The sequence below is a fragment of the Toxoplasma gondii genome, chromosome IX, assembly GCF_000006565.2.
Source record: "Toxoplasma gondii ME49 chromosome IX, whole genome shotgun sequence".
Lineage (NCBI taxonomy): Eukaryota > Apicomplexa > Conoidasida > Eucoccidiorida > Sarcocystidae > Toxoplasma > Toxoplasma gondii.
In genome coordinates this window covers 3067345-3084438 of record NC_031477.1, presented here as the reverse complement: position 1 = coordinate 3084438, position 17094 = coordinate 3067345, and the positions used below count along the sequence as shown (strand labels likewise).

At 51.3% G+C, this 17094-nt stretch overlaps 2 protein-coding genes across 2 annotated transcripts; one reads left to right on the top strand and one right to left on the bottom strand.

Moving 5' to 3' along the window:
* The first annotated feature begins 260 nt into the window (after positions 1-260).
* On the top strand, positions 261-3085 carry TGME49_289210 (prefoldin subunit protein). Its single transcript, XM_018782067.1, has 3 exons — positions 261-1068; positions 1638-1815; positions 1886-3085. The coding sequence occupies exons 1-3, from the start codon at positions 438-440 to the stop codon at positions 2043-2045; spliced, it is 969 nt and encodes a 322-aa protein (XP_018636391.1). The 5' UTR covers positions 261-437; the 3' UTR covers positions 2046-3085.
* Positions 2920-16902, bottom strand: TGME49_289200 (RAP domain-containing protein). Its single transcript, XM_002368314.2, has 15 exons — positions 15937-16902; positions 15398-15575; positions 14095-14160; positions 12968-13041; positions 12275-12402; positions 11454-11553; positions 10765-10868; positions 9941-10106; positions 8894-8951; positions 7891-7989; positions 6759-6852; positions 6121-6351; positions 5056-5589; positions 3910-4018; positions 2920-3314 (listed from the first exon to the last, which is right to left on the bottom strand). The coding sequence occupies exons 1-15, from the start codon at positions 16509-16511 to the stop codon at positions 3158-3160; spliced, it is 2673 nt and encodes an 890-aa protein (XP_002368355.2). The 5' UTR covers positions 16512-16902; the 3' UTR covers positions 2920-3157.
* Positions 16903-17094: the final 192 nt, after the last annotated feature.

The following is a 17094-nucleotide window of genomic DNA, read 5'->3' as shown; positions in this document are numbered from 1 at the left end:
CAACAGACGGCAATGGAGTCCTCGTCGAAAGGGGAAGAGCGGAAGTAGCGTTTTCTTTGTCTTCTGAACATGGTTGAAATGACCTCTTTGCCTCCTCGACTTCCTCGGAAAAAAAAGCGATTCGCCCCAGGCAAAAAAAGGCTCCAAGTTTCTTCCAAGTCGAAAATTCATGAAAGTGAAAAAACACACCCTTCTCTTTTAGGTGTCTGTACACCCCGGAATACCTGGGTCCGAGCGGTTTTACGTTGCCTCTTTCCGCTTGTTGACAAGATCTCTCTCATTTCCTTTGCGCCTTCTCGACGTTCTTCTTTCGTCTTCGTTCCTCGAGTTCTCGGCACCCTTTCTATTCAAGTCTCTTCGAAAAATAAAATGCCGCGAACTTCCACGACTTTTCACGGGAGGGTCACAGTGTGCTGGGGTGTGTAGTAGAGTTCAGCATGCGCACTGTTGCCCCGACACGAAAAAAAGAGCGAAAACGGTGTCTTTTTTTCTCTGTCAAAGATGCCGAGGAACGGAAAGTGTGGCTCTTTCTGCTGTTTGTCACTTTGAGAAATCTTCAGTTCGAACGCCGGTTCTCTTTTGTTTCTCGAGATTTGTTTTTTTCTCCAGGATTTCTCTTGCCTGTCGAGTTGCCCGACGGGCTTCTCCTCGGCGGGTGTGACCCCTCTCGTCCTCTCCTCGCTTTTTTCTTCTCTCCGCTGTTTCTTTGTCTCTCTTGTCTCTTGGCTTCCTGTCGCACTCGAACGCCCTTGTCCTTGACACACACACACTTCTTCCTTCTTGCGTTTTTCCACCCGTCATCACGTTTCTCCTCCCGCGCCTTCTTCCTCCGTAACTTCTCCTTGCTCTTTTCTCCCCCCTCTCTGTCCGTCCTCTCTTTTCCCAAGATGGACGTGGAAGTGACCGAAGAGGCGCAGTCCAGGATTTGTCGCTTCAGCAGTCTCAACCACAAGTTCGTGGACCTCGAGTCGCGCATCGAGAAACTCACGGATGCCTTGAGAACTCTCAGAGATGCTCAAGAGGAGGCGATGATCGTCGTCGACCCAAGTGACATCATGCTGAAAATCGGTGAGTTTCTCTTCCTTTCCATGGTTTGTGTTGCACCTTTCTCCGAAGCGTGTCTCGAGGGATCCCTTGAGCTGGCGAACCGCGCGAAGTCCGTCTTAGGTCCGCAGGCGGCAGGAGTCTCAAGACAAGGCTCCTGGGCTAGACTGAGGCGACAGAACAGCGAGGTCAAACAGTCTCGAGAAAAAACAAGGCGCTTCCATTTCGACGAAACAGAGTGCGAAACACCGCCAGCGACACGCGCTTCACACTCGGGTGTATGTACAGGAGAGGCTGCCCTCTGCGTACGGAGAGGGAATCGAGAAGCCAGAGAAAGAAACGCGTGGAGCGAACACCACCAAAGAGAGTCTTGCCCCAATCAATGGGGGCGCTCTTGTGTCTCTCGTTCTTTTCGTTTCCTCGAAATGCGTGGTAGAAGCCGGAAGCGAAACGCAGACTTGCCGTGAACTCCGTGGACCGTGTCTCGCGTTGCTTCGCGTTTCTGTGAGTCTCAGTGCGCGATGCCGATACAGAACTGCAGTCCTGCTTCAACTCGCCAGCGAATCGCTCTTGGGTGTTCTTGTCTTTCCTAGGCGAGTGCTTTGCATCCGCGGACTCCGACACGATTGAGGAGGAGCTCGATAGGCAGATTGCTGCGAAAGAAGCGGTGCTGGCAGAGTGCAGAGACGAACTGGAGGCGACGAAGAAGGAAATGACTGAGCTGAAGACGAAACTCTACGGGGAGTTCGGAGACAGAATCAATCTGGACAAGTGAGACGCGAAACAGCGTTTCAGAGAGTCCAGTGCGTCCGTGAAAACAGAGAAAAAACAACGTTCACAGAGGTGTGCGTCTTGGGCCGCCCCAGAGAGAAGAAGGGAAGAAGGAGACAGGCCTTCGTCCAAACACAAGAGCGTGCCAACAAGAGAGAGAGAGCGACATAGGAAGAAAAGAACGACAAAAGAGAGAGTGCGACAAGATAGAGAGAGAGACTAGTCCGTAAGCGAACTGGAGTGACGGCGAGAGAGAGAGATAGATCGTTCTCGACCGCTTGTATAGCAAAGCAACGGCCTTTTTTCAGGTCGCAGAGGCGCAGCTGGTGACGGCGGAGACGACAGTGGGGGTGGACCGAAGATGCGTAACGAGGGAGAGGGATGGATGGCAAATATGGCGAAGCATCGCCTCTCTCATTTCAAGTGCGTTGGAAGAAGGAGAAGCGAGAGGGGATCGAAGATGCGAAAGCTCTTCCTCACTGTATCAGCCGTCTCCGGAGAGACGTCCCATGGTGGGCATCCCTTCAGGGGACTCTTTGGCCGGTGTCTCTGAGCTTGGGCGGCAATGGCGTTTTGCGTTTCGCTAGGACCTAGGATGCTGAATATGACTGCAAGTCATGCGAAAGAGAACTCGTGTTTCTGCATTCATTTATGTCTTTTCGGAATTCGCGTCATCCCTGGAGTTTTTGTTCGGCTTCCCTGGTGCCTCGTAGTTCTCTGTTTTCTCCGCGTTTCTCGCAGCGGTGCCGCGTTCCTCAGGTTCCCGGTTTCGCTGCAAACGCTGGTGGTGTCTCGCCTTCGCGTTTCGGACTTCCTTTCTTTTCTTTTAGCGAGTCCCGCTGTGTTGCGCTGGAGCCTGGACGGTCTCCGGGTCTCTCCGCCGCTCCACGACACACTTCGTATCCAGAAGAAAACATCGCGAATCACCAGATCCGTTGATCAAGAGGCTTAAACGCGACGCACACTGGCAAACGGAACGTTGCAGCGTTAAACGGTCCTTCCACGGTTGTGATGTTGTTTCGAATCCTTGAACCTCCTCGCCGGCTCACTGAGGCTTGTCGCCGGTACGCTGTTCGTCTCTTCAAGGCTCACGACAAGGTCGCCGGAAGAGGAGGAAGAGACACAAATGACAGGGGGCAGTCTGAAATGTCCGGTTTCCTCGAGCGCGGTATGGTAGCAACGTTAATCCCGAGAAAGATGCGATAGGAGGCCGCAGAGGAGCACAGGCAGAAGAGGAAAGGCAGGAAGCAACGAGGATCGGACGGAGGGGCGGGGATAGCACAGAGAAAGTTAGAAAAAAGGCAGAAAAGTAAAAGAGGGGGAAGAGAGAGGGAGCAACCAGCTAGACGTCAGACGCATTCAAAGCGGAGTGAAGAACACTCGGCGGAAGAAGAGAGAAAAGCAGTTTCTTCTTCTCTTCCTCCGTCTGCAACGACCCCCAGCGCTGGTGGGGGACGAGCACAAGCTTGAATCCCATGGACAGAAGGAGTTGGTGTCTTCTGCAGAAGAAGGAAAAGAGAAAAAGGAAATTGAAGAAAGCCAGTAAGACGCAGCACGAAAGTGGAGGGGAGACGAAGAACTTAAAAAACAGAACGAAGGGCAGGAGAGAAAGAAAGTGCAGGAAAAGAGAGACCGGGAGATGGACGAGTGAAAGAACGAACGAGGGAGGGTCCACAGAGGGGAAATGCTGCGGGGGAAACAAGAAGGAGGCTAACGAAAAGTAGAGAAGGCCTCGCATATGTACTAGCCAAGAAGAAAACAGATAGGGCAAGCCACACGCCAGGAGTTGGCGGTGAAGCGGAACGCTCTTGCAAAGTAGATGCCAAGGGAGACAGAAAACCGAGACAGGAGAAGACCGCAAAGAGATGGACAGAGACAAGACAGAACGACAAACCCCATCGAAAAATCTCATGACGAGGACGAGTGAAGGGGGAGATGTGCGTGGAGAGAGCAAGCAAAGCATCGCAGAGACACGAGGGAAAAAGAGAGGATCGACGAAGAGGGAATGGCGGAGACAGACAGAAAAGCCGAATGCAGTGCTGCGCCCACGAGCAGAACGAAGAGAAGCCAGTTGCGACACCCCGAAATCCCTACCTTTTGCTGAGAGCCGTAAACTGGACGCTGTTGGCGTAAAACTGGAAGGACGGACAGACTTCAATCACCGTTTGAGAAGCAGCGTGGAACATGTCCACTGTCAGGGGACCTGCGCAGCGCAGGCAGGCAGACGACGCTTGATTTGACATCGGAAACAAAGAACGAGACATAAGCTTTCGCAGCAAACACCACGTGCGGAACACACAGCGAAAGACACGCAGAGTGACGGCTTGAAGAAGCGAGAGCCGACGGAGAGAGACGCATGGGAGCGAGACACAGAACGCTCGAAACGTAGCGACAGAGAACAGTGGAGACTCCCAGCGGTTGGAAGTCGAAAGAGTGAAACAGAGAGACTAGAAAGAGAGGAGGCGAAGCAGAACGAACACGGCTCACAGAGACTTCCGGTGTCTCTCCCTTCGTGCGAGCGCCTGCGCACTCGGCAGCGGATTGGTGAGACCGCATGCATGAACTCTCTGCACTCTCTGCAAACCGTATCATGCTAGCAGACGAGAAATCGGAGCACGAGAAACCTTGAGGAGATCTAGAAAATATAATCAAGTAGAGACATTGAGAAAAGCTTAGTTCGTACCGCGGGAGCCTGGGACACAATCACCTCTCTTTTCTCGCTGGTTGAACGTCACCCATAAACCCAAAGTTCGTTCACGTCCACATCTCAAGTGTACAGACACGCATCCAGTGACTTGTGAAGTCCAGCTCAGCCACACACCCCACAGTCCAGCGCGCATATATATATATATGTATACATATAATATGAAGAAATACATTCATAGACATTCGTGCATTTTCGTATACACATATACGTGCTTTTGTAAATACGTTTAGGTAGGATTATACACTGAACAAATGAGGGGGGAGAGTTATACAAATATATATATATATATATATATATATATGTACTTGTCTATATGCTTGGATCTCTTCGTGTATATATTCATACGCATACATGTGTCTGCAGATGCTTAGTCATACAGATACGAAGACGCGGAGAGCTGAAAAGCATACGAGCGCGGGCATGGAACGCAGGAGCCTCACCGTCTATCCGCGGACTTCAGGTCGAGCTACGAGATGTTGATTTGACACGCGGACGGTCAGAAAACTCAGAAGACGAGATCAAGAAGAAATTACCTGCCATGACAGAGTTTGAGTGGCCGACGCCGATCTTGCGAAGCATTCTGCTAACGTCCTCGTGCAGCGCGGAGCTGTATGTACAGTTGGGCGCTGTCGTTGCGGAGGGGGAAGCGTTTGTTCCTGCCACAGGCGCCATGGTTTGCTTCGCAACGGAGGAACTCTGGGCGTCGACTGCACAAGCCGCTGAGCTCGTCTGAGACAAATGAAGCGCGGCGGAAGCCTCGACAGCAGCAGCACAAGCTTCCCCGGCATCGACACCACGACGCGGGTCCTCTGCTTCGTTATCTGTTTCCGAGGACCACTGCGTTGGAGAAAGACGAGAAGAAGAATGCACAGGCGATGAAGAACCAGAAAGAGAAGAATACGGAGAAGCAGAAGGAGAAGACGAGGAAGGCGAAGAAGGGATGAAATCGGCGACGCTTAAGGAAGACGAAAGTGTGAGTTCCTGACCGTCTCCTACGAGAGTAGGAGATTCGTCGTCAGCGTCATCTTCGTCGTCGGATTCGTCTTCGCTCTCGTCTTCCTCTGCATCTGAAGACGGCAGACAAACGCCGAAATGCGCATTTTCCTTCAGTCGCATGCACTCGGTGTTTCTTTCACGCAGACCAAGAAAGAACGAGAAGGTGGAGAGAAAGGAAGGAACTCACAAGGGGAAGTAAGAGAATGGATATCAACGCGAAGGGTGTGGCGAAGGCAGGAAGCTGACAGCGCGAGAAAGAAGGTGCCATTGTGTAGAGGAAGCAACGGAGCAAAGAAAGGAAACTTGAAAGACGCGGACACAAGCAGACTGAAGGAAAAAGAGGAACTGAATTCGTTCTCCGAGACGAGAGCTTGAGAGAAGACTATATTTATAGAAACCAGAGACTAAAGGGAAGAAACGGCTTCATGAGTAAGGCCTCAGTTCGGGCAAAGCTTGCCCGTCAAGACACAGTACGTCGGTCTTGATTGACGCCTTTCCTTCGAGAGCAACGCGAATAGGGAACGGTAAACGGTAGATAGAAGCCAGCTGTGATGGAAGGCGTCGTTTTGATCTGAGGTCCACAGACTGACAGGATGACGTACCTTCAGTGTGAGTTCTCCGGAGACACTCGAGAAAGAACTGCGTGGTGAGGGGCAGCTGTGCATACACCTCAGGTTTCTCAAGGCGCAGATAGAGCTCAATCAGTTGCAGGTTTCTTGAATAGGTTCGGAACGCATGTTCGTGCTTATGGCAGACGCGGAGAAAAGAAAGAATCATCGCATCCGAGAAAAGACCTAGGACCGTGATCCACTTCACACGACGGCAGTTGCTCGCTGAAGAAGGAGACGAGAAAAGAGAAGGAGAACGGAGAAAAAACAGATCCAAACGAAGCGAATCGGAGGAAGAAAGTAGCGGGAAAATCTGGACAGACACGCCACGAGAAACAGATGTCACAAACACAAAGGCGGATACCTTAACCCGCACACAATCCGAAGTTATATATTCTGAGGCATGACATGTACGCATGTCCCTGTGTATATACACGCTCGTTTACATATCTATATCTATCTATCTATATATATATATATAGAGAGAGAGAGATACAGTCCAGACGCGAGACATCGAGAGATACAGGAAGGTCTGTACATCCCTGTAGTGATTCAAGTATGATTGTTCATTGGAAATGCAGAACATGAAGAAGCCTATCCACCTGCCGACATCTGGTTGAGTGAAGACGTACGTGAAAAGCCAGGAATTCGCGCAGCGAGAGTCGCCCTCAGAGGTTCGATGAGAATGTGGTGTGCGAGGTCGAGCTTGCAAATGGCGTTTGCAGCCTGCGCCAGAGCGAGCAGAAAAACGAGAATTGAAGTCTCACAGACACCGTGTGCCAGAGAGTAATGCAGCGCGCACCCTGCATGCACTCGGGCGGCCAGCGAAGGAGGCACTTGAATCGAGCCTAGCGCGTCGTGAGGCAGGTCGATGCGTAGCCGATGCGTAGATGAGGAAACTGAGACGCTTGCCAGTCGGAAGGAGAAAAACGACGGCGCGAACCTCCCCTAGAAGAAGAGACGAGCAACGGACCCCCTCTGTCTGTGCAGACACCTGCGACGCGCCTGCTGCCTGCCTCTTGCGCGTTCGCAGGACGAACCACAGAACGACAAACGAGAGAGAGAGCAGCCGAATACGCGCGGTGGAGACAGGAGGAGAGATCTTTAGGCGCACGCGGCTCTTCGCAGCTCTCCACGAACGCAGTCTCACTTCGGAAACATAACATGTATGCTTAGTTACATACATATACGTGCACACATGCATATATATATATATATATATATATATATATATGCTCACATATGTATATATGTCTATGTGTGCATGGAAGGAGATAAATCGATCTACATAGATTGGGGCTAGAGCTAGAAAGAAAAAACGCGTGAACTGTTACATGACCTGGAGGCGAGGCATTGGGGAGGCACCTGCAAGAGACCCGAGCCGACTGTTCATTTCACAGAGCCTCTGTCTCTCCCGCCAGGAAGAAGGAATAATAGCCTCGGCATCAAGTGAAATCTCTCTTCTACTGGACGTTTTTCGATCCCTCCACGTTTAGTGCCTTGCGCATGCTTTATCCGGCGGATAAACTACACCATGAACGCATGTCCAAAAGCTGAACAATATCCTGATCTCCATTTGCAGTGTCTCCTGTCTCGCTCTTCCGTGTGTCGAACTTCGCGGTCGTTTCGCTGCCCAGAAGGCCTTTTTGTTCTGCCTTTTTCCGTAGTTCCATGCATGCGACGAAGAGCGCCTTTCGTCGATTGGCCAGCGACCGGCTGAGGAAGAAAGGCTGCTGTGAAAACAGCAGAAATCTAGTTTCTCACTTTAATGAGGAAGTTGTTGCGGAGAGTCGACCAAGAGAGCATCATCTCCTTCAGACCCCGCACGAGGTACACATGGCGGTAGCGCAGCCGAGCGAAAGCCTAAACGCGCCGTGGAGACAAAAGGAGACAGATGGAGATAGGCGGATAGAAACAAAAAAACAGGAGGCGATGAAAATGGAAGGCAGAGAGACGCGCAAGGGCGGAAAAGGGAGATGAAAAGGAGGGAGAGAAAACGAAAAGGGGGGGAAAAGGGGGGGAAATGAAGAGCAAAACCGGAGCGAGAAGAGAGGCAGAATGGAATGAGAGAAGTCACAATGCGGAAGACACAGAGTGCTGCGGCTGCGAATCCCAAAGAGTGACTGCGCGTGAGAAACCGCCAGGTGAAGAGGGACCAGGACGAAAAGAAATGAGGAAAAAGAGAGCCTGACGAAAGGCCATACGGAAAAGGAGAAGACGATAGAGGAGCATACGGACTGCAGCGAGAAGGGAGAGAGCAACAGAAACAAAACGGTAGGAAAGGCAGGAAGAAGGAGAAAACAGGAACCTGAGGTGGAGAAGCCCAACACAGAGAGATGCGCGCGACGAAGGAAAGAGGAACGAGTTTCGAATCACAAAGCGAAGGCAAAAATGGAAAGAGCACTACGAAAGACAAGAAGGGTGGAAAGCAGAGGGCGCAGAAGCGGGAAGGACGACCTGATCTTCTCAGATGAAAAGGAGACCGACGAAAGGTACGACGAACGCTGCGGACAGAACGGCGAGTAGATTCGTCGGAAGTTCGCGCATTGGCGACCAAGGACAAGAAAAGACGGGGAACAACGAGTTGGAGAGAGGCGAACAACTGGTTACAGGTTGGAGGGGAAACGAAGAGAGTGTGAACCGGGTGAGATCTCGTGGCGGCGGCCTCAAATTCAGGACAAGAGAAGAAACCAGAAAGACTGAGATTGGAGGGGCAAAAGCGAGACGACGAGAGAAAAAAAGGCTGATGATCTCGGCATTTGCGAACCTGGTACAGAAAGACGTAGTGCTGAGGCTTGAGGCTTGCCTCTCGAAACGTCAAACCTCTGAGGAGAAGACCAAAGACAGCGAGGGAAACGGGATGGACAGGGGAGCTCAAAGGAAGACGACAACGCGAAAACGACGACGAGAAACGACAGACACTGATGCGAAAAGCGACGCCCGAGAGAGAGCGAACACAATGCGTGAAAATTGGACCACAGTGGAACCGACACGAAACAGACTTCACTCGAGCAAAGAGTTGACATGGAAGATGAAATATTTCAAGGAAAGAGGCATGCGCCTGTGAGGCTCGCCCCGGGAGAGACACCCGTCCACAGTCGCGAGCGACACCAGCGAATCGAAGCACATACAGAAGCGAGAGAGAACATGTTAACAGCTGTCGCCTAACAGGTCTCTGCTCTCCAATCTCGACGCCGGAACAGACAAGTCGTCTCTCCACAGTGTAATTAGAATGCTTGTTCACGCGCTTCCTCTCAGCGCTCCATGCACAAGACAGAGTGAAGAACTCCACTCCCTGCTCCTCAACGGCTCTGCATCTTGCCTTCTGAGGCAACAACGAAGAAGGACAGATGCACACAAGTCGGCCTCTCGACACAGAGGTTCACCGCTGCCTATATGCCCGTCTACAATATATACATATATATATATATATATACATAAGGACAGACAAGTAGATATACATATCTATCGAGAGACATATACATATATATATATATGTATGTATAGACAGAGAGACAGAAAAATGGAAATATAGGTAAATTGGTAGAGAGATCGCTAGACAGATAGGCTCATAGACGGAAAGCTACGAGGGTACGCATACCAGTGTGTGGTTCTACAAATGCGTTCTTAAAAACATAGACGCACAAACACAGAACTAGGCACATCGACAGACTCACCGATACACATGTATGCCGATACAGATATATATATATATATATATATATATATGGAGAGATGCGTATGACGAGAGAGCGAGTTGAATCTGCGGCGAACTGGAGAGGTGCAGAGAGAATGTTTTTGACTTTACACTCACCTAATCAGTCCCTCGAGTGTAGCAGGAAGAACAGGATGTTGGATTTTACTCATTGCATGCAACGCCCGGAGAAGTGTGGCCGCCCGCACATTCGTACGCGGCCCTGCGAGCTGAAGAAGCCGAGCCTCGAATGCGCGCCACAGTGCGAGATTCAGAGGCGCCTGGCCTGCGAGACAAAAACGATTTTTAACAGAACAAAGGACCAGAAACTGTCGAAAACGTTGACACGCATTCACGGCGAGGGCGGCCAACATAAAACAGCAAAACAAGCGAAAACGCCGAAGAAGGAATTTATATATATATATATATATATATATATATATGTATATCGGTAGACATATAGACAGATAGATGGGTGTACCATGTATTCTTCTTTACTGAATGAAGAGAGGTTGTCCGGTATACAATATGTATATATATTCATGTGTACTCTTATACATGTGTATATTGTTTATGTTAGAGATTTGTCGTGGAAGAGCAGAAGGTATTTTGGATTATTGGGAGTTTAGCGCTTGAGCACACTGGAAACGGAGACGCTTTCCGAAACAGGAGCTAGAGGGAAATTTCGGAACATTCGGCACTTGGCTGAGACATGAAGAGATCAGCGGAATGGCTCAGGGATGCCTCGAGAGGTCCGCAGCTCGAATTTACGAAATCGATTCCAGGAAGGAGTGTATTTTCGAGCGACAAAATGGGTGGCAGGGGTGACGAGGCCAGGACGGTCTGTCACCGCAGAACAGAGGAGCCGCTTGCGTCTCCGCGACTCCCGTTCTCCGCAGCGCTATGCAATGCTTTGAAGTAACGAAAGGGTTTCAGCCGCCAACCTGTTTTGACCAGACGCGCCTCGTTCATCATGGCGAACTTCAGAGTGAGACTCGGGAGCGTTCGAACGTCTGAGGGGAGAGGCGACGAGTAGTTGTCTTTGTACCTGAGAAAAGAAGAAATACCATGAGCTGGATAGTGAAGAAAAGCGGCGAAGGAACCACAGAAGAAGAGGAAGAAAGACTGCGAGGAAAGTGAGAGAGAGAAACACAAAGATGAGAACGGGAAGGAGAGGATAAAGGCGAGGATAAAGATGAGAGACTCAACCGAAGACGAGCAAGTCAAGGACTGGGGATGAAGTGGACAAGTGAGCGCGGCGTCTTTGAAACAAAAAACTTGAGATGAAAAAAACGCGAGTCCAGCTGGAACAGCCAAGCTGATGAATCGCCCCCAAAGAGCTGCGCGACCCGGGAGCCTCACGGGGGAGGCCGAGGATGCATTTGCACAAAGGTGAAGAACGCAGGCGAGCAACTGCAGACACCGCATCGATGCCGGGAGGTAATCAGGAAACGCTAGGAAAGCGAGAGACGAGAGAAGAAGATTCACAGTCCAGAAGAAGTATCGAAACGGAGGAGAGAGAAGAGACCGGCGAGGCGCTAGCAGAACCATGAGGAACCCAGGAGGTAGTGGTGGCGTGAGAGATGACGAAAACTAAACAACGAGGGAGAGAAACAGGAAACGATGACTTTACCAATACTTCTTGGGGGGAATGTATGGTTGCCTCGGTCTCCGTTTCGCTAAGCTGTTTGCGCTCTCCGCCTTCAGCCGTTCGGCGGCCTCGCGTTCCTTCCCTGAAGGCAAAGCGAATTCGACCAACAGCTGCTTTCTCCTCAATCATCTCCAAGCGACGACCTTCTTTCCTTTCTCCCTTGTCGGAACGCCCGGCGCGATGGTCGTCCGCGACATCGACGCACAGACGCAAGGCGCGAGCACCACAGAGATGCTCAACGTGGACGGATCCGCGAACAGATGGAGGGGAAGCGATGTCACATTGAAATCAAGCAGCGACAAAGATGAACCATTAAAACAGACAGAGATGAAAGGAAATAAACTACTGACACAACGAATTCTTCAACATGCGTGTCTCCAAAAAGGTCGTTTTCTGCTTGTCGTAGGTAGACTCTTATATCGGCCGACACAGAGCAGATGCATACGCACACCCAGGGCGATTCCTTCGTACGCTGAGCAAGCTGCCGTCTGCCGACGCATGCATAGACAGAGCTCGACAGACAGACTGGCGGATAGGTAGAGAGATAGAGAGAGAAATAGAGATAGAGAGATAGAGAGAGAGAGACATAAACAGATAGACACGTACGCGCATGCACTCATGCATGCGCACATACAGAAATGCATACATGCATCATGCACGCAGAGAGATTGTCAGATGGACAGGCGTGGATAAACAACTGCTAAAGAGGAGCGAAATGCAGATGGATAGACAAAGGAGTGTAGAGCACTCATAAGAAGACACCTAATGCGTTTCGAAGATTGGCAGGACGGCGTTTCGTTTACCATCGAGGCGTCGATATCTGTCTTTGAAGAAGCGTTTGTAGTAGTCTGCGTCGTTCTCTTGGTAGAGACCCTTTGCACCGAACATGCGCTCGGCAGCGTTGAATCCAAACTCCTTCGCTTCCGGCCGTCTGCATGCAGACAGAGAAACGAGAATGCGTTCTAACTCCAACGCCCCCGCGGTGGACAAGCAGCCAGACGCGCATCTCTCGATCCCAAAGGCGCAGGATAGAACCAGCAGAGAACACTGGACGAAAAAAGGAATGCGCTGTGGTCGAGAAAAAAAAATGAAATCAAGAATTGCGATCCCCTCCGAGCAGGCGCCGACTGCGCGGCTGCGCCGATCCAGGTGGTTCCCCTTTTGGAGAATCGTTTGTGTATGGCCGTTTTGAGCGGAAGCGAATGTCGTGATGGCGCGACCTCTGTCTGCTTGGCACCTCGCGCGCTTCGAGTTGGCGCGCAGGTGACAAGAGACCGTTTGATTTCTTTTGTGAACAGCGTCGATGGTTCCGGCTGTTGCCCGTGGAGCTTTACTCTCCAGCGTTCGCCTCCCTGCTGCCTTCTCTCGACGGTTCGCGCGTCTTTCGGCGTTCGCTTCCTCCACGTCTGCATGCAGCTCTTCGCCAGAATACAGTCTTCAAGTACCGCTCGTGGTTGCGCTCTGCGTCGGATCCAACGCAGCGCAAAGAGCCTCACCGTTGAAAGTCGACGTCTTGTGCTGTGAGCTCGCGAATAGACGAGGATGCCGGCAGATGGCCTCGCCGAAGAGACTGCAGAGAAGAAGAAGAAGAGAGCCGAAAGAAGAGATGATGCGAAGAAGAAAGAAATGGAGAGGCAGCGGGGAAAAAAGAGACAGGAAGGAAGGGAGCGAGAAGCTGGACACCGACGGTTTGCGAGAAAGCAAGACATCAGCAAAGACGAAGCAGAAAAACTCGAGAGAAGGCACCACGACAACGCCGGCGAAACACGAAAAGGCTTCTGCGCAAACCGACGGAGCAAAAAACGATAGCCGGAAGTGACGAGCGAAACTCGGGAGAAAAAGCGTTTCCTCGACGAACAAGAAGGAGGCATGAACAGGAAGAAAGCGAGAAGCCACACGCTACAGAAAAGAGACAGAAGCCAAAGCAACAGAGGAACAAACAAGACAGAGAGAGACACGAGGAAAGAGAGGACGCGACATGAGGAAAGAGAGAGAAGGAAACGCACAAAGAGGAGGCTACAGAACTCGGCAGGCAGAACGCATGAGAAAAAAGAGGATGCGGCAGTGGACGGAACATATCGTGAGCGAAGAAGAAAGAGAATGGAAGTAGGAGAGACAGAAGCAGAGAGACAGATCGACGATAGTTGAATTGTGACAGAGAAACACAGAAAAGACGAACTGACAAGAAGACGAGGCACAGTGCTTCACGACGAAGATGAAACAGAATGTTCTGACGCGTGAGCGTCTTCGTCTGTGGCCGGAGTGTAAACCGACAAACCATGCGTCAGTTCTCTTTTCTGACAAATTTCTCCTCTCATCTGATTGAGACGCGACACTCCTTAGCCCCCTTTAGTTCCTCAAAGCCGCGAGAGAAAATGCTCCGTCACATCGCTGGCTCTTCCCAAACCAAAGAAGAGAAATGTGCATATTATATATAATATTATACTTATATATATATATATATATATTTAAACGCATTTTGTATACGCGTGCCTTTGCTGATCTGCCTCTCACGACGTACATTATATATATATATATATATATAAGACTCTCTACATGTGTATATAGCAATGCCTGTATGCAGGCCCAAATCGATAGATCGACGCCTTTGGTTCGCACTCACCGCCGCCGTCGCTTTGTCGTCTCGAGTGCCGACAACTTTTTCGCTGCTCCCCACCAGCTTTGCCACCTGAGAGAATGGAACACAGAAGAATGAATGAGACATCGGTCACCCTGGACAGCCTACCGCAGGCCGGCAGAAAACGGCGAAGAGTCTTGAAAGGTTCAGAGAAAAGCACGAAAAGAGAGAGGGGCGAAGCGTTGGCGGAGCGCCCGGTGAAGAACGAGCGCGACGCGAGAAACTGAAAGGGCGTGGAGACAAACAAACGAAAACGTCTGTAAGAGAAGGAACGGAGGGGATGCTTCAGAGCAGCAAGAACTTGTCACTGAGGCGCAATAGAGATTGTCCTGGAAGACGCGAATGAGACGAAGGGTGAAGATGAAACGAACAAGAAAATGGAAAGAGAGAAATGGAACGAGAGAACAGACCAGAATGTGGAGAGGCAGAAGCGGAACGGTCGGCGAAACACGCAGCAGGAACAGGAACAAGGAGATGCTGGAAAGATAGAGAAATCCGGGGACAGAACTGAGACCAATGAAGCGAAGTTGCGGAGACAGAAACAAGAACGAGGAACACCATGGAAGCTTTGGAAAGGCAGCAAGTCCTCCGCTCGAGATCCGACACAGATCGTCAGGATCATTCCGCCGCTCTGGTCGACCCTTTACGTGAATGAAAGCCAGAATGGAATCCGGAATCAAGAGTCCCTGAGCGGAGTTAGAGTGTCACACAAGCTCAGGAAACCGAGTCAGCGATTCATTCGACGTCTTTGTCAGACGTCTTGCTCTCTCGTCGGTGTCCTATAGCGGCGAGGGAAGTAGAAGAGAAACTCTCCGTCGTCTCTCTGACCCCCGAAGAAGGATGTCGTTCGTTCCCCACAGTACGAGTAACATACAGATGTCGCAGAAATGCCTTACTGGTCAGGACCTATAAACCTACGACCTCAGAAAGGAGAAAACGTCACGTACAGCGAAACGGAATCACACCGCCACATCGTCAAGGTCCACAGAAACAGCAAGAAGCCATCCGTTTCGTTCGATGTTCTTTCTCTCGGACCCTCTCTGCCTATTCGCACGCATCGGTTTCTGTGCTCTCTCTCGTCCACTGTTCCTTGGAGCAGAACTCTTCTCGCCAACGGGAGGAACGGGAACCTGGCGAGAGCAGTAAAGACTGATGAGCCGCTTCTCAGCAAGAAACGCGGTGGGAATCTTCTTTCGTTCGTCCAGGACCGTTGACGCATGCAAGTGACCTTGCTTGAAAAACGGAGCCTCCTGTGGAGTCCAGACAGGCCCATCGTTCTCGTCTGTACCTCGTGAGGCTTCAGCAGGCGCCTGTCGCGTCTTGCGTCGTCGAGTTTCTCAACAGAGTCGGAGTGAGCAAAGTCAAGAATCTCCTTTCGCCGGTCGTCGGCCGTGTCTCTCGTGCGTCTGGCGCGTGGGCGCTGGACGCTCAAGACATTGAAATCTGCCTCTGCTCGCAGATACTTCCTGGATAAAAAGCCAAACATATACACGAAGAAGAAACATAGTTCGACCTGAAGAACACAGAGAGACTTCACACAGCACGAGCCTGTCTACTGCGCATACGAGGAGAGCTCATGTTTCTCGGTGTCTCTGCGATTCTTCGCTCTTTTCCCCGCGTGTCTCACGAACGGCGACACCGCGCTTCTTGCGCTCCTTCGCGCTTTTTTCATCTCTGCATATGCGACATGCTCCGCCTTTTCCGAGTTCAAATTTCTCTGCCGAGTCTCCCTCCGGACACCGCGCTGCGTCCCCTCCCCCGTTCTCTCCTGCCTCGAGTAGTCGGATCCCGTCCGACCGAGGTTTCTCTCGCGACTCCTCAGCCTACGCAGAGACGTTGGGTGGGCGCCATGCCATCCGCTTGTCCATGATTTTCCTCATGCGTTTCCGGTGCTGTTCGGCCTTCGAAAGAGAGGCCATGCCTCGCTTTGAAGAGTCGAAAACGCCCGCGAAGAGTCTCTCAGAAGCGCGCGGTGAACACGAGCAGGAAGGAGAGACAGGAAACGCAGAGGAAGCAGCATGCAAAGAAGAAGGTGAAAAAACAAAGAGAGAGGAAGAAGAAGAGGAGAAAGAAGAGACAGAGGAGAGGGGGGAACGGAAGACGCGGAACGAGGAGGAAGAGAAGGCAAGAAGACAACTTGAGGAAGAAGAAAAGGAAGAGAAAACCGAGAGAGACTGATGAGAGACAGGCTCGTGGCTGGGGGGTCCGGACCGGGGTCGGCCGGTAATGCTCGGTTCCCTGAAGTGCGGGCATCGTGCTGGCTTCCGGAAAACATGTCTGACAAGCGAAGATGATGACGGAGAACGGAGAAGTCGAAACGCGGCAGATGAATCGGACGAGCGGCGGTGAGAGAATGGAGAGGTTGCCCAGGCGGACGGCGAGCACCGTCGCGGCGTCGCCATCGCCGAGGGAAAAGAGAGGAGACGCACACACAGAGAGAGAGAGTGACTGCGGTACAAGACGAATTGACGCCGGCGCAAGAGAGGAAGAAAGAGACGGGTGGCCAAGAGAGGATGCGCGCCAGAGATAAAGGGAGGCGCATCCCCGAAGTACGAACGAGGGAATACGACTGATGAAAAATAAAACAGACGGAGAGAAAGAGAGAAGGAGACAGGACACACAGGCGACGAGGCGCTAAGATAAAGGGACTATGGAGACAGAAAAGAGAGCAGACACTGGTGTGCGAGACTCAGAAGGAAGACAAGGCACAGAAGAGGGAGAAAAGGAGGGGCGCAACGGGAAGACGCGCCTAGAAGAAACGCGAGGAGGTGAGAATGAATGCAGACAACAAGAGAGGCAAACAAAGCAACTGAACTTGTGAAGGCGAAGAGGAACGGAGAAGACGGCAAAAGAGAGAGGAGGGAACGGGAAGTCTTTAATGAGACTCAACAAGAGTTGAAAGAAATTCAATTGCGAGGCGTTTAGACGCAGAAGAGCTGAGTTCTCTCCCTGGAAGCAAGGTTGAGGTTCACCCTCGTAATTCAC